Below are 25,562 nucleotides of genomic sequence, written 5' to 3'. Positions count from 1 at the left end.
CGGGTGGTGGGTGGTGGGCTTGGGTAGAGCGCAGTTTAGCTCATGCGCGATGGCAGAGAACGGCCACGTATCAACGAGCATCTCCCAGCTATTGCATTCACCGAGCACGTCGGTAGGCGCGTTTCGTGTAAAGGGAACGCGAGGAGAGATCAAGACATAGACGCAGACAGGGTGACGGCGCAGACATAAGAAACGCGAGCTGGCAGACATACACGGACATCAGCAAGTAGCGCTTAGCGCCAGGTCCGTAGATACAGGAAAAGGCGGGGGGAGGGGAGGGATGGGGTGGGGTGGCACGCCGCAAGCAGAGAAGAAATATGACAAGGAGAAGGACGGCGATGGCGTGAGGCGAAGGCGACTGTTGGGCCACAGAGAGATTGCGGCGCTGGTGGGGCGCCGCAGCGGTTTTTCGGCTGGTCGCGATGGTGAAGAGAGAAGCGCGTTGAATTGCGGTGCCGTGGCTAACGCACAACTACCGGAGATGAAAGCAAGAGAGCAGCGAACACCGTCCGCAGAGAAACATCGCACGAGTAACCGAAAGAAACGTGAATGGGCAACCGACCTCACCAACACGAACCTGCATCCTTCCTTTCTCCTGTCAGAGACAAGCAGAGAAGCAGTCGCGGGAGGGGGCAAGGGGGGAGGGCTAAGGAAAGCGGCGGAGCGAAGACGGAAGCCGACAAGAAAGACGAGCAAGACACACGGCAAAGAAAGGAGCGAAGAGGCAGCTGTAAAGACAGCGATAGCAGAGGAAAGCGAAGCGGCGGCGACGTCGTGCGTATGTACGCCTGTGTATGCGTAGGCGAAAGGGGTAGGGAGGGGATGACGTGGTGGAGGCTCAGCTGTCCCCCCTTCGCGCATTCCTGCGCATGCACGCGGCGCCACCACCCGCACTGCGCCTTCTCTGCGTCTATCGTATTACTCCTCTCGCTCGACTTGACATGCAGGCAGTCGGCATTCAGCCTTCGGTGTGCGCAGCAGAGCTCTCGCTGAATATACAGGCACAGACGCACACGCACAAGCGTATGCAACCGCAAACGCGAACGCAGAGAGGGGGCGAGGAGGGGTCGGCGCCGTAGAGTGCGTGGCCCCTTGACAGTGTCCTCTACCCTTCCCGCTGTGACATGTTCGTGTGTTGACTCACACGCGTTCATGCACGCGCACATCCTTAGGTGGACGGAGTTCAGAGGAATGGAGTGGAGCGGACGGTGGCTCGTACAGGCCTGCGCCCGACTAGCAGCTGTCAGGGGAGCTTGTCTGAATGTTCTTCCACAGCTGGTAGCTGCCGGATACGACCCCAATAATGACCACGACACACCCGTAGAAGCCGAGACCGAAGACGAGAATGTACTCCCAGAAGCGAAGCGTTCGACCCTTCCGCAGCGCCCAGCGTTCGCGTCTCACGTAGTCCAGCGCGGCGGGCACGACGAGGCCAACGATGCCGCAGCCAAGCGAGCCGGATATGGACAGGACAAGCCCATAGTACGGAACAGTGAAGGCAGCCGAGGCACTCAGAATGAGGTATGAGATACGCAGCAGGTTCGGCTTGATGTCCCAGTAGTGGGTGAGCCGTGTAATCCCTAGCAGTCGCCGGTCCGATAGCTCGCACAGCGGGAACGTGTTCTGCGGGATGATCGTGAGAGATGCGAGGAAGAGCAACGCGCTCGCCGCGGTCCGCAATGGGCCGGACTTCAGCGACACCGTCATGACGGAGCAGGTGTGGTTGCCGTAGGCGACAAAGCCGCTGAGGCCGAAGGCCATGAGAAGCGCCCACGAAATCGCCACCGACACACGCAGCAGCTTGAGGTAGCGCTGCGGCGCCATGACGCGCTCCACCGTGATCGTCGAGCCAATACCGGTGAACGCGTACACTGTTACACCAAGTGCGACGAAGAACTCAGATGGTGAGTAGGGCCACAGCTTCATGGGCGGCTGGGGCTTGTAGGTGAAGTCCACGCACATCAAAATCACGGAGTTCAGCACGAGTGTGTTGGACATGATCGCCAGGGGCTGCTGGCTGCGTGCGTTCTTCATGAGGACGAGCGGAAGGGCGATTAGGGAGGGCAGAATGAGGCCCAGCGCCTGCGCACTGCTACCCTTCATGCCCATGGCACCGAGCAGCACCGCCGCGTTCGACGACGAGAATGCAATGAAGCCGACGAGGTGGATAACACCGTAGAACAAGTTGATCATCGGATACCACTTGCCCCATATCATGAGCGGCACCTCACCGTACAGGACAACCTTGTGCGCGTTCTTCATCTGGTTCTTCGCCCCAAAGTACGCCTCCGTCGCGTACTCGGACGTGATGGCGACGAAGGAGAGCAGCACGATACCACCAATCAGCCCGGCTTGGCGGAACACGAAGGGCATGGACAGAATATTCGTGTGGAAGAAGCTGCGAAAGGTGTTGCTGAAATCCGTGAAGAGCTGCTTCACATCATCGGGCATCACTGTGGACGGAATCGCATTCACCACCAAGTCGGGCAGCCGGTCAATCGCGTCACCAATCTGCTGGGCACCCACGCCGACTGTGTTTGACACCGTGCTCGCGGCGCTCTTCACACCATCGGGGACCATGCTCGACGAAGTGTGTGCCACCGCGTCGACGGAGCGCGAGAACCACTGCGTCACGCCGCTGGGGAGGATTGTGCGCAGTGTATCCGAGACGAAGTCGCGACTGTTTGCGGCGATAACCCCATCGGTGACCCCCGCATCGCTGCCGACAGCAGCGCCGGCGACCATCTCGTTGTACGCGCGCAGACGCGCCGCTTGCTCCTCCTCGGCCGTGAGCCGCACCACAGGGGCGCGGTGGAGGTCGTCGGCGCCACTGCCTTCGTCCCTAAGAGGACGGCCGCCGTTGCAGTTACATTCCACGTCGCTACAGCCGATGTCGCTGCAGTTGGCTGCTTCTCGGTCCCTGTTGCTGGTAGGCTGCACCGCACCGCTGCTTCGGTGCCACAATGCTGTAGAGGGATTTGTGCAATCGTCTGTGCCGTTGGGCGCGAGCTCGCCAGCCGACTTGGACTGCGGCGTTGTCATCCAGGCGTGGTGGAAGCTGTCTGCGACCCTGTCTTGCTCCGTTTCCTTGAGCGAGGAGGTGTGGAAGTACCGCTGCCCGGCGCTTGCACCAGCGGCGCACGACGATCTGTCAGTCTCGTCCGCTGCGCGCGTGAGGTTGAGGAGCGGTGGCGAGGAGGGGGGGAGCGAGTAGTGTGGCTGCCGCTCTTGCTCTGCCACAGCCGTCGCGCTCGGCCACGTCGGCGTCATCGGATGCGACGACGGAGGGGTGAGGGGTGGAGAAAATATCCGCGGGCTCGTGCTGTGGCGGCCCTCCTCCGCGGTGCCGCTGTTGCCGTTGAAGCGCATGTCCGCTGTCTGGTGTGAATGGCACACACACACACACACACACACGCACCGCGCTCGCCAGCGAGGCTATTCGGCTCGCCGTGGCGGAGGAGGGGAAGGGTTGGGGTGATGGTGGCGGTGGTGACGGACAGACGGCAGGCTCCAGGAAGAGGTGTGCTGTGCACGGCTAGGATAGGAGAGACGCAGCTACGTATAGAAGGGATAGCGAAAAAAAAAAAAACAGAATCACGGTACCCAAAAAGGGAGAGAGAGAGAGAGACAGTGTACCAAGCGATGACGGCGATGGTGAGGGTTGGTGAGTGGACGTCGGAGGTGTGCGTGTGCTGGGGAGGGAGGCGATGAAGAACCCACAGACAGAGGGAGAGGAAGCACAGCAACAACAGAGAGTCCCGTTATGCAGCTATATGAAAGCACACGCACGCACGACTAGGTGAGGGGATGAGGGAGACAGAGAGCGGGGCAAGACGACCTCCGGCTTCACACCGACAGCTGCCGCCTCCCTTTTTTTTTCTGTGCAGCGAACACACAAAGTCCCGCGCACAATAGACGACAGTGGCTTCGTGAGCTGCAACAAGCAAAAGAAGAGAGCAGCAGCAGCAACAGCACAGATGTGAAGGTGAATGGAGGGGGGGGGCAGGGAGAAGGGGGAGCCTGCAAGGGGCTATTCGCATGTCATTACGGGCCTCCTGTGCGTCAGTGCATGCATATGCTTGTGGGAGTCTCGGTATCTGTGTGCCGTCCCCGTCTGGCGCGTTGGGTGTGATGCGCACTGCGTAGAGGTTTGTAAGACCTTTGTGAACCCTTGATGCTCTCTGGAGAAAAGGTGGATGGGGTGGGGTGAGAGGAGGTGGAAGAGGCAGAACAGGAGCAAGGCACACAGGGCCCACCACGGACATACACACGCACCACTACAGAGTTTTCGGTCATATGTTTCGCAGAAGGAATGATGGAAGGGGGAAAGAGGGAGCGGATGCCGTCATCGCGGCAGTGCGAGCGGGGCAGGCACACGCGTGCACACAGAAGGCTGGCGTGTGTGTGTGTGTGTTGTTGTCTCTCGATTTGTCTCTTTCTGCTGTTCATTAACGTTATGGAGGCTGTCGTGGACAAGCCTGCGATGCTTTATGCATATACATACATATAGATATACTTAAGCATATATATATGTGTGTGCATGCGGATATATATATATATATGTACAATGGAGGAGTGGGTGCATCCTCCTTATCCGCAGAGGGATATACGTATAGCAAGGAAAAACAAACCAACAAGGGCTGACGCGGGCCACGTGAAGGTCGCGCAGCGCACGGGAGAGGTAGAGAACGCGCGAGAGAGGAGTAGGGATGCGGTCGCGTACACAAAAGCCGAAACACACACACACACGCACACACACAAGGTGCCTCTTTCAGAGGAGCCTGCCGAGTGGGCGAACAGGAGACACACCAGAAAACGAAGCACCGAAACCAGCAACATATACAAGAGCGAAGCAAGAAGAAAACTGACAAGAGCGGAGCTTGGAGGAGATGGACACGCACTCGCACTTACGTACTCGCCTCCATTTGCCTGTGTCTCTCGCGAGGTGCTCTCTCGAGACCGGCAAACGAACGTGAGGGGTGGCGGGGAGCGAGAGGAGAGTCAACGGCCCAGAAGAGGCGCGCACTCGCTCGCCATAACGTCACATACACACACACACACAAACTCATTCAAAGGGCACTCAACCAACCACCCTCATGCATGCGCATCTATGTGCTCAGACAGCAGTGGTGCATAGCAAGCAGACGCGCCTGCACCGGCGTGGGGAGCTGCTGAATTACAGAGAGGTCGGGGGAGGGGGCGGCTTCCTGGTCGTGCTCATATTTATGGCGCTTGTCAAGATCGGGCTGTGACGACCGCTGACTGGCGTTGGAGATCGGCTGCTGCTCCAACTGCCAGCGGCCGGCACATTGAGGAGAACCTGCTGTGGACTCAATATCAGTTGCGGCGGCGATGTCGACAGCACCTGTACAGGCCGACCTGTAGCTGACAATGTGAAGCCGCCACCGCTATGCTCCGCGGGGGTGATATCGGTATCCTCGCCGCTCTCCTCGCCGCTCACGGCCGGGCCGTAGTTGCCGCTGTTGGTCGCACCGCCTCCGCCGCCACCGGCGCCGTGGCTGCGGGCGCGGTGGCGGTGACGCATGGTCGTCTCAGCGCCGCAGGCGACCCTGTAGGTGGGGAAGCTGCTTGTTGGCGAGCAGCCAGCGGTGCTGCTCCCCAGCGCATGCTCTGTCGCGTTGTTGTTCACAAACATTATATCCGTGTTGGGCCCGTCCTGAGAGGTGTACTCCATGCCAATCATCTCCTCTCCCGCCTGACTGCCGATGGCGTCGCGGTCTGTCATCCCATGCCACACGTGCCACTGACTGGAATTGACTTCGCTGCCGCGCGGCAAGGTGGTCGATGCAACCGGCCCTGGCGCGGCCAGAGGCATCGGCAAAATACCGAGAAGAAGGTCGTCCACCGGCTCGCCGCTGTTGAGCTCTTCATCCGCGTAGAAGACGCCCTCGCTCAGCGCGCTTCCGTCGGCACCGTCGGCCGCGCCGGCCTCCGCGTCGTCACCTGAGGACACCTCGCACTGCACAATGACGCCTTGAAAGCCGTTGCGGGCAAATATGCGGCAGTACAACCACGAAACACCACTTCCAACGACGACGAAGCCGACAAGCGCCACGCCTATGCCGAGGGAGGTCATGGCTGACACGATCGAGGCCATAAGCGAGAAGGCCGCCGCCGGCAGCAGCACCAATGCCGTCGTGCAGGTGCTGAAGGGGAGTGCGTAGGGCCGTGGCAGGTTTGGATAGTCGATGCGCAGCTTGACGAGCGACGCGTAGATGAGCAGCATGCGGAGGCAATAGATAGATTGACACAGCGATACGACGCTGGTGAATTCCATGCTCACGCTGAAGACGAGAGTGACGAGAGAGTTGATGAGGATGGCCGGGATGGGAGTGCCAAGGCGCGGGTGGTAGTAACCGATCACCCTCGACACCTTCTTTGGGAACATCTGCATGGTGCCCATGCCTGCCAGCAGCCGGCTCGTGCAGCACATGCTGGTCAGGGTGAAGCCGATGCCGCTGAGCAGCGCGCCGGCGAACAGCATGTACTTGAGCCAGTCACCGGCGATCACCTTCGCCACCTCAGGCCAGTGCCCCGCCTTCCACTTCGAGTAGTCCTGATTAACACCCATGGCGCTCACGCCAGCGAGCATCGGCATGACGTAGCCGACGTACGTGCTCAGCATCAGCATCATCATGGCCTTTGGAAGAGCTCGGCGCGGGTTCGCGACTTCCTCGACGACAGCGCCAGCGTTTTCAATGTTGGCGTAGTTCCAGCTAAGGATGGAGAAGAACTCGGCCCACTTCACCTTCTTCACATCCACATAAAGCACCGCCCTGTTGAAGCCCTTGGAGAAGAGTTGGATCACCGTCAGCAGCGTGAAGGGCAAAATGGTTATGGCACAGAGGATGATGGAGGAGCTGCCGACGATCTCGACGCCGACGCAGTTGAGGATGCAGCAGAGCGCCACCACACCGACCTTCACACCCGCCACCGGAGCGAGTTTGAGGTTGCCCAACTGCTGTGCGTACTCGGCCGTGAGGTTCGGGTACGTGGCATTGCCAATGAAGGTGATGAAGATGGTTGCAAGAATGCACATAAATGACATGAAGGGTGGGAACGCCGCGTTCGTCCACATCAGCACACCCGAGTTGCTCGGCACGGCGGTGGACAGCTCGGCGACTGCCAACCCGGTAGGGAAGGCCCACAACCACGGCAAGATACCACACACAATAAGCGTGATGAGGGGACCAGCCGACCCGATGCCATCCTCGAAGCCGTAGCCGCCACCAACACAGTTGGCGAACATGATGCCGAAGAGGGCGATGGTGCTGAGGGAGCCGCGATGGGCGACACATTCGCCAGCGCGGCGCACCCACTCTGGGCGCCGAATCACCTCCTTGGTGCGCCGTAGCTCCGGGTGGAAGATGACTTCCACGTGGCGGCGCGAGCGACCCAACTTGCCGTTGGCAGCGGTGGCCAGCATCTCGTCCTCGCTGCCACCGCAGCCGAGCGAGATGCCATTCACGCTGACGACATCTTTCATCGTTGACGGTGCGTGGACGAGGTCGCCGTCGCCAGCATGTGTACCATCCGTAGCTGCGCTGCGTTCGCGGGCATGGCGCATCCCAGCCCGGTGTGGTGGCGAGGGTGGCGGACGATCGGTGAAAATATGTAGAGGGACAGATGCGACACAACCGCCCGCAGCAGCGAGCTGAGGGCAGGATGGCAGACACGCGGATGCTAGAGAAAAAACGAGCAAGCGATGGGGGAGGGGGCCGATGATGCCCACGCGCGCACACGGCAAAGGCGGCAACGGCGTCAAGCCAAGAATATTTAACGAGAAATCAACAGCAAAGCCTGAGGCGCCTGTGAGATTGCGTGAATAAGAGAGAGAGGCGAGGAGAAGGAGAGCCAGCGCGAGTGCGTGGTGATGATGCGGCTGTGAGCGTGTGCCCGCGTTTTCTTCGATGGTGAGTGTGGTTGTGTCACCACCTCAAACAATCAAAACAAGGAGGAGGACAGAAGTACGCACTCACGCAATCAAACACCGACACACTCACGTCCACGCGCGCGCACACACACACACACACGACTATACACAGCTAGACGCACGCCAGTAGCTCCTTGCACTATAGTGGAGAGACACAAATGGCGGTCTCGGTGTGCACGTAAATCTATGGCCGCGCGGGCCAATGCGGACGTCCCTTGGCCGGCGCGAATAAAACGAGCTGCACAAGTGCTGCGGCGAGACTGAGTAGGAGACGAGAGGGGAGGGGGGTGGGTGGGTGGGCCGCGGATCGATGGCGGGACAGTGACACACGAGCTGTGATCCGATCAGAGACCGAAGAGCACACACGCTGGCCAGCCAGGGAGCCCAGCGACAAGAGCGAAAGATGACGGAAAGAGGACAGAAAAGGAAGAAAAAAACAACGACGACGACCAGTGGCTTGTGCGTGCAGTCCACGTTCGTGTGCTACGTGGATATGGCCCACTGGTTGGGGGAGCTGCACGTATGGGTGCCCTACTACCGCTGCTGCTGCTGCGTGCGGCCAACAAAATGAAGACGCAGCACACACGCCACACTGCTAGAATGACACGTGTGGGGTGCACCCGAGGAAAACAAAGCGAGGCAACAACAAAAAACGCGAATGAGTAGAGAGAGGGCAGTGCGCGGAGCTGCGATGAGGGGCAGACGGGCTGGGCTTGGGTGAGTGGGTCGAGGTCCCAAGAAAAAGAAGAACGACGACGCAACGAGAAACAGAGGAAGGGAGAGCGAGAGAGGGCGGGTGTGGGTCAAAGACGAAGAAGAGGAGTTGGTAGTGCCGGCAGGTGCCACGGTGCACGCGTGTGCCTTTGTTTTTGTTTGCTCGCGTCTTTCGTCCCCCCTCTTCCTGTCTCTCGCTCACATATATATATATATATTTTCTATAGAATATATATATAATATGTAGGTAGGTATGCGTATACCTCTCCCTCCTCCTCTTCACAAGCAGAAACGCCAAAGAAAAGCTCTTGCGCGCGTGTGGGAGGGGAGGTGGACCGTGCGATAAAAGCCAGCGCTGTGGTGGTGGTGGTGGCTGTGGCGGAGGGAGTTGGAGGGGTTTGGGGAAGCGACAGATTGTTATATAGATGCTTGTGGGTAGGGGTGTCAGTGAACGCGTGGTGGTGTGGATGGTAAGAGTGAGGAAGAGAGGAAGGCAAGAGAGGTGTTGTACTGCGTGTGACCACTGCCAGAATCGGTGCGGAAAAAAGATGGTATATGCATACACGCACATGTACGTGCGTCCCAATGCCATTGTGTTGTTGACGCGTGTGGATGTGTGTCGGCGATGGGCCGCCGTCGAAAGCCGGCAGGAGAGAGGGAGGAAGACGGGGAGGGAGAGTGCTTGTGTGTGTGTGGGGGGGGGGGACGAAGCAGAAACAGGAGTGAGTGCGCGCTCGCGCATCCACACAACAAAAATACCCGCACACGCTGCGACACATGCGCCGCATCGAGGATTCGATGCGCTACGCGTGTGCGTGTAGTCGATGGGGGTGTGGATGGGTCGTGATACTGCCTCCTGCTTGTTCGTGCGCGCCCATGTACCACGCTTTTTTTTTTGGCGTTGTCGTCTTCACACGTTCTTCGATGTACTTGCTTTGCTCAATCAGACAAGACCATCACCCCATGCAACACATACGCCCTCCACCTCCCTCTTCCCTTCCCTTTCATCCACCCATGCACACACACACACACACACAGACAGACAGATAGGCAGACAGGCCAGCCCAGCGGGCGACGCACGGCCGCACGCACGCATAGACACACCCGCACGCGCCGAATACGATGGTATGACCCATCAACTTTTTCTCTTCGTTTCTTTAACTTCGCCGCCGTACATCGGATCGCCCCTGCCACCACCCTCCCCTGCCCCCACACACACCCCTCTTCACAGACACACACACAGGCACACAGAGAGAGACAGAAGTGGTGGGCTGCTTTAGGGAGGAGAGGACACGAGGGGAAGGGGGAGGGCAGTGGTATAAGAGAAAACGAACAAAGAAGCGTAGAGAGGGGAGGAAGGGGACGCTGATAGCCGCTAGTGACGGACCCTCCTCCCTCTCCCCTCACCCTCTACACAACCTCGCGCGCATACACGTTGAAGATGGAGGACGGAGCCGGGAGGGAGGGGATTTGCGGCAAATATATATATATATATACCTATGTATGCTTGGAGAGCGATGCCCCTGCTGCCGTTCACCTCACTCCGGCGCATGCGGCTGAGCGGGGATGTGACTCGAACGGATATGTGTGCATGTCGCCGAGGGATGCCTCCTCGTGCAGCTCCGGGGCCCGTGCCGACACCTTTGTCTTCTATCGCCCCTCCTCTCTTTCTGTGTCTCCTCTTCTGCGTGCGCAACGCATATATCAGTCGCGTACCCTATACACACACACACACACACACACACACACAGACCCCAAACGCGCGCGGAGGCCTTACGACTCCAGAGCCTGCTCCTGCTGGCGCTGACGCTCCGCCTCGGCCTGCTCCTCCGCCTCCCTGGCCTGGTCGGCGCGTTCGGCGTGCGGCTTCAGTTCACTAAGGGCGAGAATCTGAAACTGAGGCGTCGTCTTGGGGTGGTGCTTGAACGGGTCGAGCAGCTGATCAACGTTCGAAGCGGGTACCTTGCGCATCACCGCCACCTCCACCCGGGCGAGGTCGATCTTTGCCGTGTCCATCGTCTTGCCCAGCACCCGCAGCGCCAGCAGCATGCCGTCCTCTAGCGTCATGTTCTCGTGCCAGTCCTTCTTCAAGAGTGAGTGCGCCACCTGGTCGTTCTGTCCGATCGCGTACGCACTCCAGGCGCTGTAGTCGCCGCTCGGCTCGGTGGAGTAGAGCTGATAACCGTAGTAGCGGTCCCATCCAACAAGCAGGAAGGAGACACCGTAGGGGCGCACGCCGCCGTACTGCGTGTAGAGCTGCTTCTCGTCACACAGGATGCGGCAGAGATCCTCGATCGCCATCGGCTCCTGGAAGGTGTACTGGTGGCGCAGTGCCGAAAGCCGAGCGTAGTTCAGCAAGGCGTACGCATCCGACGTCACACCCGCCACGCTGCAGCCGATGTGCTCGGCGATCTTGTACATCTTCTCCCCACTGGTGTTCTTGTCCTGCATGTTTTCGCTATCAAAGAGCGGGTGCGGCACCATCTTCTCGCCCGCCAGCACGACGCCGTCCTTCGTGCATACGCCGATGACGGTGCCGGCCTGCTGAATCGCCTCCACGGCGTACTCCACCTGGTAGAGGCGACCCTCAGGGGAGAAGGTGGTGGTGCGGGAGTCGTACCGGTGAGACATGATGGCGATGCGCAGCGGTGGTGATGGTAAGCTGTGGCACAGGGCAGATGCTTGCTCCAACGCGTGCTTGTCTGCGCAGAGGCGGGGGGTGATAGGCACCGCAGAGAGGCACGAAGGCAAGGAAAGACGGGCGAACAGAAGTAAACGAGGAGAGGGAGAGGATGCAGTGAGGCTGCACAGCGATACAATACTGCAGATGCCATTCAGGGATCCACACGTTATCGCACGTGTGCGTGTGTGTGTGTGTGTGCACAGGCGCGTGCAGATGAGGAGCAGAGGGAGTGGGAGCAAGAGGCGGAAAGAGAGGAAGGGTGTGCGTGGAGGGGAGTTGCGAGGATGAAGGCGGCGACGGAAGGCATTCTCGAAGCGCCACTCGTGGATCGACACGACGGGGCTCTCTTCGTTCGCTCTGAGAAGTGGGCCGATGTGAACGAGGGGGGGGGTGACGAGCCCGAGCCGTCTTGCACATCGACGCATACCTGAAGGGCCTCTCCTTTGCTGCCCTTCATCTGCGGATGCGCTCTTCCTGCAATCTTTCGGTGCTGAGGACACCGGGCGGAGAGGGTGTGCGTCTTCGTGAACGGTTGCTGCTGGGCAGATGCGCACGTGCAGCGTGTACAGTGAAGTGAGAGGGATCTTAAAGAGCGTGGAGGCGCGCGCGTACACACACACACACACACACACACACACACGGATAGAGAGAGGGCGGGTGCGAGAAGATCGGTTTTTGGCACAGCTCGAAAGCCTCCAGGGACAGGCGACGCGACACGCGCCACTACTCGCCCCACGGCTGCCCAAGCACTTTGATCTTCTCCTTCTTCAGCAGCAGCTCCGCCTCCACTAGGCGCCAGAGCGCCGTCAACTCGTCGAAGGAAAGACCGAATTGGGCCAAGCCGATCCAGAAGGTGTGTCGCCGCGCCGCCTCGACCGTGCGCAGGTCGTTATTGCTATGGAAGAGGCTGGCGGTCATGGCGTCGTACATGAAGCAGCGAACCTCTCGCGAGCGCTGGAGGAGGTAGTGCTCGGCATCGCGAATACCCTCTGAGGTGATCGGCGGTGAAGCGGCCTCACTTGCGCCATCCTCGCCATCGCGCTCATGGATGCTGGGTTGCCCCGCGCAGTTCGGTGCTACGGCTCGCTCAGCCGCAACGTTGCCTGTGCCGGGTACCACCACCTCCTTCTCGCTTTCTGCACACATGCCAAAGTTCGTCCGCACTTCGTTGTCGCGCGAGCCGCCACTGCGGCCGCCTCGCCTGGGGCTTTCCTGCCCGAGCAGACGCCCAAGAATGTGCTCTCGCAGCTCCTCCACATCCGCCTCCGTCGCGGCGTGCTGCAGCGCTGTGTAGATGAGGGATGGGTCGGGGCTGGTGAGAGCAGCGCATCCGGCGATCCAGTCGCGCGCCAGGCGGCTCCCGCCGGAGGCGTGCACGAGGGCTTTGCAGTAGAGCTTGCGTGTGTCCATGGCGTCGTCCTCGTAGGCGCTGTCCCACGACCCCATCGTCGGCGCATCATCGGCGCCGTAGCGCAGTTTGTTCAGCCAGTGGCTTGCTTGCTGAGAGAGGCATCGACGCGCTGTGCAGAAGGCCGAAGGCGACGCCGCAGCTACGGGTGCGGCGCATGCACGTCGCCCAAGAAGGGGAGAGAGGTTATGGGGTTCCTGCAACTGCCGCGCAACCCTGCTGAATGGTGGGGCGAGCTGCATGATGACACTTACTACGACAACGGTGCCGGCGGCACTGAGCGAATGAGTGGAGACTGTCGCGTCTCTGGGGGATGACGCGGCGGATGTGCGCGCACGCGATTTTCTTTACGTGACTCCCGCAAGGCAAGAGGAAGGATGTGAAAGAGAAACTCGCACGATCGCTGTTGTGGCTACTGTGCATGTGCATGTGCCGAGTACAGACCTGCGCACTTGCACGCGCGCGTGAGAGGAGGAGAGCACCACAGTCGTTCCCTTTGAAGGAGAACCCGTTCGGAGCCTCCGCCATGAATGTACCGGCTCTCCCGCTGCTCTGTTTCCCCTCTTCCAGTGCTGCCTATCGTAGAGTGCACGAGCACACACACACACACACACATACACATACAGGTGCGATGCCGTAGCTTGCCTGTGTGTGTGTGTGTGGGCGCCTGCGCTTCCGGCGCGATGTGGAGGAGTGGGCGTGCGTGCCCTCGCTCTCGCACGGCTTATTCTCGTTTTTCTGTTTCTTGTAAACACCGGCCATCCGCACACAGGCACACACTTTCCTGTCTCTCTCTCTTGTCAACCGCCTCCTTCTACTTATCGTTCTTGACCGTGCTCGCTTCCTTCGACGCAGCGGATGCCGTCATGGTGCCTTTGCTATCTTCGTGCAGCGACGGATCGACAGCGTTGCAGATGTCATGCATGCGGTACACGTCACAGATACCGTGTATATCATTGCCAGGCTGATTTGCCCACGCACACGCACGCACGGCTGCCTCGGCCACCACGTCCACGCTCACCGGCGGCATTAACAGTTTTCCGCCACCGATGGCCTTCAGTAGCTTGTCGAATGGCAGGCCGATCCAGCCCAGCGGTAGGGAGAGCGTGCTTACGGCGTCGGAGTTCACGGCGGAGGCGACGAGGATGTGACGCGTGCCGTAGATGAAGCTGGGCCGCAGCACCACTCCTTTGTTGCCAAGGTTCTCCAGTACGGCCTTCTCGCCGATGCGCTTACCGTGGAAGTACCCTTTCAAGAGATACTTGCTTCCCAGGATGCGTCGAGAGTACAGGTTGTACGGCTCCGCCGACACGTACACTACCTTCTGCACCGCCTGCGCCAACTTCGGGTGGAAGACGCCGGCCGCAATGTTCGTCATGACATCTCCATTGACCTGCCGCGCGTCCTCGTAGTTGCGCGTGAGGAGGCCGACGGCGTTGACAACCGCTGTGGCGTCTGAGTGGTCATGCAGAAAATGAAACACTTGGTCCCTGCTTGTGGCGTCGATGCTGACAAACTCCAGCGCGTTCTCCTCGTCCATCTGGTGCACCATCTTGGCCAGTTGATCCGCTGAAGGGCGCTGGTGAGTGCTGCCGCTACTGCTGCTCGCAGGTGACGATGCTACAGACGGCTGAGTCGTCGTTGAGGTTCCACTCATGGATTCCCGCGCGGCAGCTGGCCCACCAATCATGCGCACACGCTTGAACAGCGTGTCCATTGGCGAGCCAAGTGGCGGTGCGCCGCCCCGGGTCGCGATGACAACGCGGTAGCCACGACTCAGCGCTTTTTGTGCCACCAACGAGCCCACGAAACCGGTGCCACCAAACAGAAGCAGCTTCTTGTGCATTGCGTGTACGTGTGTATGTGTGTACCTGCGAACAACGCGACACAACCACGAAGACTTCGCTTAAAGCGGGGGGGGGGAAGGAGGAGGAGGAGGAGGAGGAGGAGGAGGAGGGAGGGGTCTGACTCTATCCAGTCACTTGCATACGTGTATCTAAGCACTTCAAGCTCACACTTTTTGCTGTATGTTTGCGTGTGTGTGTGTGTGTGTGTGCAGCTCACGGGAGGAGGCACACACACACACACCCACACAGAGCAGTGATGACCTCTTGCGGTGGCTGCGATATACATGCACATTGTAGGCGTGCACCGCGCAGTCGGTGATGTGGTGGGAAAGGAGAGAGAAGGAAGAGAGAGTGCCACACTGATGGGAGAATGAAGGGGCGTGGACCGCAGCGCACCTCCTCTTTCCCTCTCTGTTACATCAATGCCGTCCAGACAGCAAGGCGCGTGCGATGAACAAGTGACACAACGCGAACTCCGTTTAGTGCGCCTCCAGTCATCCATCGCTCCTTTCGGTCGCGGTGGCTTCACCCACCGCGCCGATGCACGCGCAGTGACGGTGCCCCCCCCCCTTTTCTCCCACACGCACACATGCGCAGGAAGGAGCCGGCAGCTCACTGCGCCTCTTGGGGGTGCCACGCTGAGTCTCTCTCTCTCTCTCTCGACGGCCGTGCTGTTGGCCTTGCCCTGATCAACGCGTGCGGCTCAACGACTGCGCCACATCGCAGCGGATGCTCCACGCTCTCCGTGTGATTTTGTGCTTACAGTTTTCAAAGAGAGGTACGCGCGCACACGCGCACACACGCGCTGCCTTATTTTCGCTGGTTCGTTTCCCAAACAAAGAGGAAGACAAAAGACGCAGAGAACCGAGCAGCGCGCGCACACGCCTACGCATGCACACCATAATACGCGCCCGCAAACAAGCCAACAGCCACCACATCTTGCATACAGACATACCCTCGTCCTTCTCTTGCTTCGACAGACACAAGCACACACACCAACACACAGGGGCACCCCTAAAGAGTCGCAACAACAGCAGCATCGCCCTCATTATCGTCGCCTCAATATTCCGCGCGCCACCTTAAACAGCATTTTTGTGGTGCCACCTTACTACGCTTCTTGTTCCACGTGCACACGTACCGTGGGCGGCTCCTCCGCCGTATCCTGCCGCACACGGGCTTCCTCGCCCGCTCGTGCGTCCGTGTCCGCCTGCTCGCCGTCACCATCGCTGCGGGGCCGCTTTTTTCGTGGATGCCCCTCCTCCGACAGCGCGCAGTTCGCCAGTTCACTTTGGTGCTTATCGTCACTACTGTCGCTGACGCGGCCGAGAGTGTCTTCCTCGCCCCCATTCAGCGCGGCCTCGCCGCCCGCGGCCCCGACCGTCTCGGCCGTGGCGGTCTCTGTTGCCCCGGTCGACGTCTCCGCCGCTGCCGCGCGGGTCTGCGTCGATATCGGAGTTTCGGTGATGGACGCGTACGTGTTCGCTATCATGGCTCCTGGTGTCATGTCGGGCAGATCGTTATCCTTGAAGAAGCGTGAGCGACCAACGCCGCCAGGGCGGTAGTCGGTCTCAAATTGTTCAACAAGCGCCAACACGCTCTCCTTGCCGCGTGCGTAATCCGTCGGCAGCAGCTGGTCATAGGCGTCGCGGTGCAGCAGATACGTCCAGAGAGTCAGGCCGGTGCGACGTAGCTCCTGCAGGTACCCGCGCTCGTCCTCGCGGCAGCGGGTGCAGTCCTCGCTGCGGTGGTGGTACGAGTCGCAGAAGATGCACACCTCAGGGAAGCGGGCGGCTCGAAACTGGCGAAGGTGCTGCAGGAGGTCGGTGGAGTTGCTGAAGAGCAGAAAGCTCTGCACCGTGTCCGTCGCGTAGCGGGCCGCAGCAAGCGGGATACGGGCGTCGTCCATCTCGCGGATGGCTTTCATGAAGGCGGTTGGCAGCAGTTGTGCACCGCGCCCGTACAGGTCCATAGCATCCAGCAGCTCGCCGTGCAAGGCGTCCTCTGACGCGTAGCGCCGTACACACTGACGGAGCTTGTGGGGGTCAAGCCGCACGTCGATCGGCCGCAGCGACTCTCGACTCAGCGCGCGGTACGCGCGGCGCTCGCAGTTGCGCAAGCTGTGCCCGGTTACGTTGCATTGGGGGCACACGGCGACGCGCCGCTCATGGATGAGCTTCACCGCCAGTTGCAGCTCAGCCTTGCGGAAGTCCTTTGCAGGCCGGTCGTCCACGTCGATGCGCTCCATTGCGGCCGCGAGCCGGTACGCCTCCGCCGGGTACTTCATGAACAGGCAATCGTTGTCCTCTAGAACGCGGCGCGCCACCTGCAGGTCCCACTCCTCGATAACGGGCTTCGTCGCGCTGGTGCCGGTGCTGTGGCGGCGGTGCTCGGCCTCTTCGTCTTCGCGAACAATGGGGCAGGTTACCGCCGTGTGGAACGGCTCGAGGCAGACACGGCATAGGTTGTCTTTTAGGGGGGCCAGCGCCTCGACCTCCTCTGGCACTCGCGCGTACGTGGCAGGGTTGAAGCTCGCCGCGAGGGAGCCGTCCACCAGACAGAAGAAAAACGAGGCCGTTGCCTGCACCTCTTCGAGGTTACGGCGAACGCGACTGGACACATCGCGGCGGCGGAAGCACATGTCAAGCACGTCTACCGCGTCCATCAGCTGCTCCCACTCCTGGAAACGGCGTGAGCTCCGGAAGAGGTTGCGGATCTTGTTCATGCACGGGCTGAGCGCTTCATCGTGCGGTTTCGCAAACACCGTCTTGGAGGGTAACAGGTGGTAGGAGGCGTGCCGCCACAAGGCGTGCCGCTCGCGCGGGCCTGTCACGGCACCACGCACCGTGTCGAAGGCGGCGAGCAGCTCCTCGTAGGGCTTCTCGTCGCGGATGAGCATTGCGATTGTGTCGAGGGCCTCCGGCACGCGCAGCGGCAGCCGAAGATTTGACGCGTAGAGGATGCGGGCGGACTGCACGTAGGTCAAGACCGGCAGCGCCGCGCCGCCGGTGACGGTGGCGACCAGCGCGCGATGGGTCTTCATGGCGTTCTCGTCGCTCGGGGAGCGCCAGAAAGGCCCTTCGCACGGGCAACGGGTATCCGTGTGGTCCCAGGAATCGCATCCAGCACACCCGCCGCGCTTCTGATGCATGGTCTTGAGCCACTGAAACACCGTCCGGTGCATTGCCGGGTCCAGTTGGCGCAGCTCTGCCTCTGTCTTCGGCAGCACGTAGCTCGGCGCCCGCACCGTGTTGTTGTTCTCGCGCGGAATCATCGTCATTGGCCACCCATAGTTGCGCAGCAGCTCCAGCGTGATGCTCGGCCGCGGCGCTGTGCGGCGCAGCCGCCACAGACTCTCCCGATACCCGTCCGGCACGACCAACACATCCTCCGCCATGGGAGGCAGGAAGTTGCCGGTCGCCTCGACGCGCTTGACCATGTCCTTCAGTGTCTGATACACGTCTGGGCGCCACACAGACTTCCACAGGGTGAGGTACTTGCGGTAGCGGCGGTTCATCGTCGCCACCGCGTACGAGTCGACGTTGCGAGAGCTAAAGCCGTTGATCAGCGACGCTGGGACAACCTTGTCGTAGTTGAGTACAACCTCGGCGCTGCTGTGGAGCCCGTCCTCCTGAATGCTGCGCACCGACGTATGCCAGCGATATCCAACGAGGTAGGGCAGGAGAGAGGCCAGATGGTCGCCAAGCGACGTGCGGAATACCTCGCTGCTCGCGTCGCCGCACTCCGCAATCACAGCGGTCAGCACGCTCCACGCCCCGGCGCGGTCTTCGTTCACGGACTGGTCGAGCGTGTCATCGGCACTGTCGACGACGCGCCAGATGAGCGCGCGGGCAACCTCGCGAGGGTGGGCCGCGGCGTGCTGTTTTGCAAACCGGGTCGCGTTGCCCTGCTCCGTGCTCAGCACCGCGGGGTCGACTAGCGGCGCCGACAGCTGCACGCAGCAGCGGTGCAGAAACTGCTCGTCCAAGCCGCTAGACAACATGCCAGGTCGGAGGAACGGGAGAGAGAGAGCCACGAGGGTCGAGGAGGTGCTGCAGGCCCTGTAGCGCGCGGCGTCTGTGGCAGCGACCGGTGTGGGCGGGGAGGGGTGTGAAAGGCACGTTGTGGGGCCCACCAAGCCCTTAGTTGAGGTGACGGAGAAGCAGGTCCGGCTTTTCTTGACGCGAGATGCAGCCGCGTCGACAGCGCGCCCTCCCGTTGCGTCACTGAGAGGCAGCACAAACAATGCAGGAGGGGAGGGCGAAGAAGGAGCGCGTGCACGTCTTTGTGAGCACGTGTGTGGGTTACCTTCGCGCTGCTAGAGATTCAGGATGGGATGGTAGTGGGTGATGAGATGGTGGGGAGGCGACGCAACGAGTGCGTCTCGCGTTGCGTTGCTCACTCGCTCACTCTTCCCACCCAAGCGAGAGAGAGAGGCGCGTTAGGGGCCCGGAGGTGACGGATGGCGAGAAGCTGAGAGGGTGGCTGTAGGGCGCCCTGATCAAAGGCGAAAACCATGGACAGGAGAGAGGGAGAGGGAGGGGTGTGTGGAAGGCGCTGTAGTGTGCGTGCGTGTGCTGGTGCTAGTGCACAGAGCAGCAGCTGTGGTATGCCACACCCGACACGTGCTGACCCGAATATAGCCGCGTATGCACGCATCGGGCATGACGCGGCATATCTGTCGAATGCTGCTGACCCAACCCAATCCCTCCCTTCCTCCTCTATCTTCGTCACGGGGTATGCTCAACCTCACATCGCTGCTCCTAGCATGCGAATGGCGGCGCGTTGTGCTACCTGCTCGTGCTGCTCACCTCTTCCGTCTTCGATGTGGACGCTCAAACACATCCGCGCACTAAGGCAACTCTCACTTGCGTGCTCGTCAGCCAAGGCACAGAAAGACACACACACACACACACGCACACACACACGCATGCGCACGTGCACGGCGTCTCTTCGTTCCACATGCTGCACTGCACCTGACAGGGCTTCACGGAAGACTTCACGACACACAGTGCTGCGCACGCGGACGCTAGTAGTAGGAGTCGTCTGCACGCATGCACAGATGCCAGCGTCCGAGCAGACAGATACACACAATGAGCGCGTAGAGCGCCAGCAGCGTCCCGCCCTCTAGCCACCGCACGCGGTTGGACGCCACCACCTGCGCCACCACCAGCGTTGAGACGAAGCAGCAGCAGGCCAGGAAAGGGTGAAAGGACAGCTCCAGGGGGGCCTGCAGTGCCCACCACCCTACCAGCACCAGCACTGGCAGAATAAACATGTACAGATGCACGATGGACGAGAAGGCGATGATGGCGGCGATGTCGGGTCTGCCGGCTTGCGACAAGAGAACCGACGCCGCCGCGCCGCCGGCTTCAAAGACACATGGTAGGAGAATCACCAGTGTGAAGGGGAGCGGTACCGACGTTGTTGTCTTGGCTGCCGGCAGCGTCGCGACCAGCACCAAGCACAGCGTCGTCAACGTTGTTACACAAACCAGCGTCCCCATCACCGCAAAACGTTGCGAGTAGCGACTGCCGAGGTCGACGTCCCGCGTGCCGCGCAGCCGTTCGTGGTACTGAAGCGCGTAGATGAGGCTCGACGGCGCCTCAGGGCTGTCGGAGGAGAGGTCGTAGTTGCTGTTCGCCCGCATCACTTTCCAGAGGTAGAGGGCGTAGACGGCCAAGACGCAGAGCGCCAGACTCCGAGAGATGAACAGCATGCTGTACATCCGCTGCTCCTCCACCTCCTTGGCGGGTGCGTGCTGGCGACGCAGCTGATCGACGGCGTTGGGCCCGACCACCGTCACGCCGTACACCGTGGGGAGAAGGAAGACGACCGTTGAGAAAACCACGCCGCTGGCGCTGAAGGCGGTCCAGGAGGAGATGCCGAGATCGACGGAAGTGCCGTCCGCCAGCGGCGCGGCTAGAATGGAGGAGCCGAGGACACCGAGCAGGTTCAGCAGGGTGCACCCGAGCAGCATCGGCTTCACCCAGCACAGAGATTGCTTCGAGTGGGCCATGGCAAAGAAGGAGAAGGTGAGCTCCGCCGCGTGCTCGGCGACAAGGTTGGCGGCGATGCCGAGCGAAGGGCTGTCGTGGCGCACCACCAGGTCCTTGACATACTCGATAAGAAGCGTATTGGTGGGTACAATAAGCAGCAGTGCACACCAGAACAGTGCGTTCCCGGCCGTCCTCGACACAGGTATCAGCGGCAATGCGGAGCTGGAGGCATCGACTGTGGACGGGGCGAGAGCCAGTATCAGCACCAGCGGAACCCACAGCAGAAAGAGACCCTTGACATAGGGCGCGTAGCGGAACGACTGCGCCAGCTGCTGTATCACCGTCCGATGCACATCATCCGGGATGTCATTCATGCCAGTGCTGCTCGTTATCACTGGCGAGTCCGCGCTGCTGCCGCGGAAGAGAGAGCCACCGGAGATGGACCAGGTGACCGTGCTACCGACTCTGCTGCTGGTGCCGTAGTCCTGCATGAACGCACCACTAGAGCTGAGCATCAGATGGTTTGCAAGCCTACGTGCGAGACGTAGCAACAGCGGGATGCCACAAGGGGAGGGGGCGGGCGCGAGGCTTGGTGGCGGTGATGAAGGTGAAGGTGTTGTGGGCCCTTTGCAAGTGGGAGGGAGAAGGGAAGGAAGGGAGCGAGAGAGGGGCTTCAATCTGCGCGTAGAAGGCGACGCCCACCAGGAACGCGTCGCCAACTGAAAGGAGGGAGGCGGAAGAGGTGGAGGAGGAGGGGGGGGCTGAGCGAACGTGAACACATCAGCACCACAAGAATCGAAGCGGATGCAACTTGGTTTTCGTGCTCGCCTTGAGTGACGTGCGCTGTGTGACAGCGGGCACGCACACACGTCTCTCTCTCACTGTCTGTTTCCCATCACTCTCCGAGAGCGCGGGCTGCCGTCTTTGTTTTATGTCTCTCTCCCTTGATTCAATTGACAACTCCGCCGCGCATCATCGACAGCGAAAGGTGATGAGGTCAACACACAAACTGAAATTCTCAGGTACATGCAACGCGCACGTGCGCTCGTTGTGTTGGGTCTGGGCAGTCCCTCCCGGCCCCGCCTCGCTGCCGCCGCCTTCTCTCTCAGGCGCAACAGCGACATGAGTCCCTGAGCGCTGCAGCGGCAGTGGCTCTCCTTCCTCCTTCCCTCCTCGCCACACACACGAGAGAGAGAGAGGGAGGGGTGGGTGTGGAGGCTGCTGCTGCTACGGTACATGATCATCAGCGGAGAGACATGCGAACACAGAAGCGAAGGAGGAGCAGTGCAGGGCAGGGCAAGACCGGAAGAGGAGAAGGCGGCAGAGTCGATGGCCGCACACACGCGCACACACAAGCCGATGCGCTGTATTACGTGTCTTACATTCAAGGGATAAAAGAAAAACCACTGCAGCGAATGGCCACTGTACATGTGCTCTGAGGTAGGGGGGCTGTTGTTGGGTGGGTGGGCTTCAGGGGTGTCGGCGGCCTCTCCTTCGCCTTCATTCCCGCCCGCTCCCTCAGCACCGCACGCAACGGCTCCTCCTCTAGCCATCCTTCGATGTGCTGCCTCTTCGAGAGAGCGAGGGTGCGCTGTGAGGGACAGACACCCTCCCTCGAAGCGCTTCCTGTAACACTTCTGGATGACGACGCCCCTCACGCCGGGTGCAATGCTCTAAGAGCGGCGGCCGCCTGCAGCTCGACCCGGCGAGCGCGGATGGCGAGTTCGACGTGCGCCGCCGCCTGCATCGAAGGCAGGTGCACGACTCCGCCTATCTTGTGCTCACCACCAGGTCCGCTGTTCCCGTCTGTCAGGGTCGTGTAGGGTGACAGTAGCATGTAGCGCTTGGAGAGTGCAATGACTTCAAGTGCCTCATCCTCGCTGGTGGTGTGGAGGATGTGCGTGAGGTAGGCGATGCGGGCCGCCGCTGCAGCGGTCATCAGCATCGGCGGTGCCCTACCAGATTCCTCGTCCGCGGCGCCGGCGGCAGCAGCGCTATCGGCTGCGTCAGACTGCGGTGGCGGCTGGGTCGCGGAGGAGGCGGTGTACTCCAACCTCATCTCCCCTACCCGCCCAAAGAGGCGCACCGCCAGCTGCGAGTTTGCGGAGGCGAGGAGGCCATAGAGCAGCCGCTGCGTTCCGTGAGGGATGCACGCGATATTGCCCCCGTCTGCGTCGGCGGCCATGCGTAACGGCGACGGCGCTGCCGCTGCTGTTTGCACACTCGACGCCGCAACGATGTCGCCACCCGTCACATCCCACTTCGTGCGAATGTCGACCAAACACGGGACAGCAGCGGCAGAGACGGCAGCTTGCACGGCCTCGTCTACGGCGCGCTCACCCGCTTCGCTGCTGCCGGACGCCGCTGCCGACGCAAAGTAGCCACCGCAGGCCTCGGCAAGCGCCTCAAGCACCGCGTGATCGGCTGTGGCCGCGAGGGCGACGGCGTGCACTCGGCACGCTCTACCTGCATTGGTTACTTGGCACACCATGGCGACGGCGTCCGCGTCGACTGGTTGGCTTCCGCCGTCGGACAAGACGATGACGTTGCGGACGTAGCCAGCTGGGATGCTTGTGGTGATACCGCGCCCTGTGGTGATCTCGTGCAGGAGGGAAGGGAGGTGAGGGGAGAGGGTGGCTGCGCCCTTTGAGGACGACGTCTGCACACCCTCTTCTTTCATGAAGGCTAGCATGGATTCGTGCGGCACCGCGGAGGACTGCACAGACCCATCTGGCAACAGCGACAGGGCCCCGCCGCGGTGGGCGTCACGGCACAGGATCACGTTGACGAGACTCGCCGTGCCGTTCAGCGATGCGATCGCCGCCATCACCGACTCTGCTGCTCTGGCGCCAAGAGCAGCGCTGTGCACATCCACCACAAACATGATCTCCGCATTGATGGGGCAATTGGCGAGGAACGGGGCAACGCTAACCACCATCGCCGCGGCGACTTCGGCAGTGGAGTGGCCGCTCGGCGAAGAGGTTGGCGGCGGCGAGGCGGCGACGGTGTGCAGACGCAGCGGCTCTGACGTCTCTGCAACCGGTGCACGCACGCAGAGCGGCACCTGCATGTACGCTGTCTTCGGGAGGTCATCATGGTACGTCAGCTGAAAGCGCGCGTCCCCCACATAATGGACGTTCACGCTGGTGCCGGTGACGCCCATCTCCGGCACGACCTCGGGCCCCTTCTCGAGCGTCACCACGCCTCGGAGTGGCACGAGCAGCTGCGCGTCCACGCAGACGCGCAGGGAGCCTCCTTGCTGCGCGAGGTGTCGCAGTTGACTGCGCGCATCAAGGAATTTCATGTACCCTCGCTGCACATCCGGCGGGCGCTGCGCCGCCGGGATCAGCGAGGTGGGCAGCGTAAACACGATCTCGCCGGTACGATGTGTCGCCGAGATGGGGACGTGGTAGACGGCCTTCATCAATACAGACTCGCCAGGGCTGACGTCCCACGGCACGGACTGCGTGGCTACGGTGGAGACAGCCGTGTCTACGAGCGGCTCGGCGCGCAGCGCGCTTCCTGCTTCGACGGAACGCAGCGGGCGCGACTGCACATACGAGCGTGCGCTGATTTCGCGCGCGGGGCCCTGCAGCGTTGCGCATTGCAGCTGATACGACGGCGGTGCCGGGTATGCGGCAATCGCCCGCACCAACTTGTTCGTCTCGTTTACATACTCAAGCGATAGAATCACCTGCGCGGCGCTGCCGGAGAGGCGCACCTGCACGTCGGCGGCGTGGAGGGAGAGAGGCTTGTACGTGCTGGCGAGCAGGATGCCCCGCTCTTGCGTCGGGAAGCTGCGGAAGGCGGCGCTGGGATCCATGGCTGACAGACAGGCACGCCGTCTTTGAGAGAGACGCGAAGCGTAGTGCGACAGGGACAGCGAGAGCGAGTGCACAGGTGCTACTAACTCTCACGATGTGTGCCCCGGAGCGGGATGCAGAATAGTGGGCGGGGTGCCAAGGGCGGCAGATAGGGCCACCACCACCACAGTGAGCAGCACACAAGTGCGTGCTCACGCGTGTGCGCGAGTCAACGCGTGTGATCGTGGGAGGGAGGAGGGGGAGTGGGGGGGGAGGTTAGGAGAGCAGTGTGCGCCGGCAGCGGTTGGTACACGTAAAACGGCGAGAGCAAGGGTCCAGGAGAGATGGCGATAGACACACGCACACACACGTACGGGGTGGCGGTGGTGGCCGACTGTGTGGAGGAGAGAGGGGGAGCGACCCGGCAAGCTGTCCTTGTGTTTTGACAGAAGTACCTACAGAGGACGAGAGGCAGCGACCGGGGCGCGAGAGAGAGGCGCAATGAGAGAAGGGGAGGGGCAGGTGATGAGGGCGATGAGGACCGGCACACCACACCTTCCCTTTCGCAAAGTCACCGGAGGACGCTTACGCTGCAGCTCCTCCGCGGTCTTACTCTGACGGAGAACAACGAACTGAGAGAGGAAGGGCAGGAGAGCAGAGAGGCTGAGCCCCACCGCTGAGTCACGAGCAGGTGATCATGGCTTGCACACACACGGGAGAAAACACACCTGGCGAGATGGCCAGCGGATGCGGCGAGTAAAAGAGAGAGGCAGGTGGGCCCACCGCATGACCGGACAAGCTGGTGCCGACTGTCATGAACAGCACGACACGGCGAGCCGAGCCCGAGCGCACCCATCACCGTCCCCAATGTCCCCACCGTCCCTCTTGCTGCCCGGGATGCGCCATTTCCACTGGTGCGCCCTTCGTGTTTTCTGGTCGGATCCCTCCGCGACCCACCCCCTCATCCACACGGCGTTATCGACTACTTCTAATGCACCTTCACCAGTGATGCATGGGATACAGAGAGCCTACAGACGCACGCGCATGGGCACAAACGCGTATTAAGGGCCGTCGCACTACCCACGTCACGGAGAAGAGGGAATGCCGACACGATGTTCCATCCCACACCGCGTTAAGGGCATCGCTCTCCGCAATCA

The 25,562-nt window shown here is 61.2% G+C and overlaps 8 protein-coding genes across 8 annotated transcripts; all 8 read right to left on the bottom strand.

Moving 5' to 3' along the window:
• Positions 1–1,233: 1,233 nt before the first annotated feature.
• On the bottom strand, positions 1,234–3,369 carry LDBPK_140330 (hypothetical protein, unknown function; the record flags this gene model as incomplete). The annotated part of the gene is made up of 1 exon (XM_003859357.1): positions 1,234–3,369. One exon carries the CDS (start codon positions 3,367–3,369, stop codon positions 1,234–1,236), a length of 2,136 nt encoding a protein of 711 aa, XP_003859405.1.
• Positions 3,370–5,176: 1,807 nt separating this feature from the next.
• On the bottom strand, positions 5,177–7,588 carry LDBPK_140320 (amino acid permease, putative; the record flags this gene model as incomplete). Its single annotated transcript, XM_003859356.1, has 1 exon — positions 5,177–7,588. The coding sequence occupies one exon, from the start codon at positions 7,586–7,588 to the stop codon at positions 5,177–5,179; it is 2,412 nt and encodes an 803-aa protein (XP_003859404.1).
• Positions 7,589–10,441: 2,853 nt separating this feature from the next.
• On the bottom strand, positions 10,442–11,299 carry LDBPK_140310 (proteasome alpha 3 subunit, putative; the record flags this gene model as incomplete). The annotated part of the gene is made up of 1 exon (XM_003859355.1): positions 10,442–11,299. The coding sequence occupies one exon, from the start codon at positions 11,297–11,299 to the stop codon at positions 10,442–10,444; it is 858 nt and encodes a 285-aa protein (XP_003859403.1).
• A 775-nt stretch (positions 11,300–12,074) lies between these two features.
• Positions 12,075–12,797, bottom strand: LDBPK_140300 (hypothetical protein, conserved; the record flags this gene model as incomplete). The annotated part of the gene is made up of 1 exon (XM_003859354.1): positions 12,075–12,797. The coding sequence occupies one exon, from the start codon at positions 12,795–12,797 to the stop codon at positions 12,075–12,077; it is 723 nt and encodes a 240-aa protein (XP_003859402.1).
• Positions 12,798–13,573: 776 nt separating this feature from the next.
• On the bottom strand, positions 13,574–14,416 carry LDBPK_140290 (hypothetical protein, conserved; the record flags this gene model as incomplete). The annotated part of the gene is made up of 1 exon (XM_003859353.1): positions 13,574–14,416. One exon carries the CDS (start codon positions 14,414–14,416, stop codon positions 13,574–13,576), a length of 843 nt encoding a protein of 280 aa, XP_003859401.1.
• A 1,298-nt stretch (positions 14,417–15,714) lies between these two features.
• Positions 15,715–18,606, bottom strand: LDBPK_140280 (hypothetical protein, conserved; the record flags this gene model as incomplete). The annotated part of the gene is made up of 1 exon (XM_003859352.1): positions 15,715–18,606. The coding sequence occupies one exon, from the start codon at positions 18,604–18,606 to the stop codon at positions 15,715–15,717; it is 2,892 nt and encodes a 963-aa protein (XP_003859400.1).
• A 1,026-nt stretch (positions 18,607–19,632) lies between these two features.
• LDBPK_140270 (hypothetical protein, conserved) lies at positions 19,633–21,117 on the bottom strand (the record flags this gene model as incomplete). Its single annotated transcript, XM_003859351.1, has 1 exon — positions 19,633–21,117. One exon carries the CDS (start codon positions 21,115–21,117, stop codon positions 19,633–19,635), a length of 1,485 nt encoding a protein of 494 aa, XP_003859399.1.
• A 1,139-nt stretch (positions 21,118–22,256) lies between these two features.
• On the bottom strand, positions 22,257–24,425 carry LDBPK_140260 (hypothetical protein, conserved; the record flags this gene model as incomplete). The annotated part of the gene is made up of 1 exon (XM_003859350.1): positions 22,257–24,425. One exon carries the CDS (start codon positions 24,423–24,425, stop codon positions 22,257–22,259), a length of 2,169 nt encoding a protein of 722 aa, XP_003859398.1.
• Positions 24,426–25,562: the final 1,137 nt, after the last annotated feature.

The sequence above is a fragment of the Leishmania donovani genome, chromosome 14 (assembly GCF_000227135.1).
Source record: "Leishmania donovani BPK282A1 complete genome, chromosome 14".
In the NCBI taxonomy this organism is placed as follows: Eukaryota; Euglenozoa; class Kinetoplastea; order Trypanosomatida; family Trypanosomatidae; genus Leishmania; species Leishmania donovani.
Note: the sequence above shows the minus strand (reverse complement) of the source record. Positions and strands in the feature narration are given on the sequence as shown.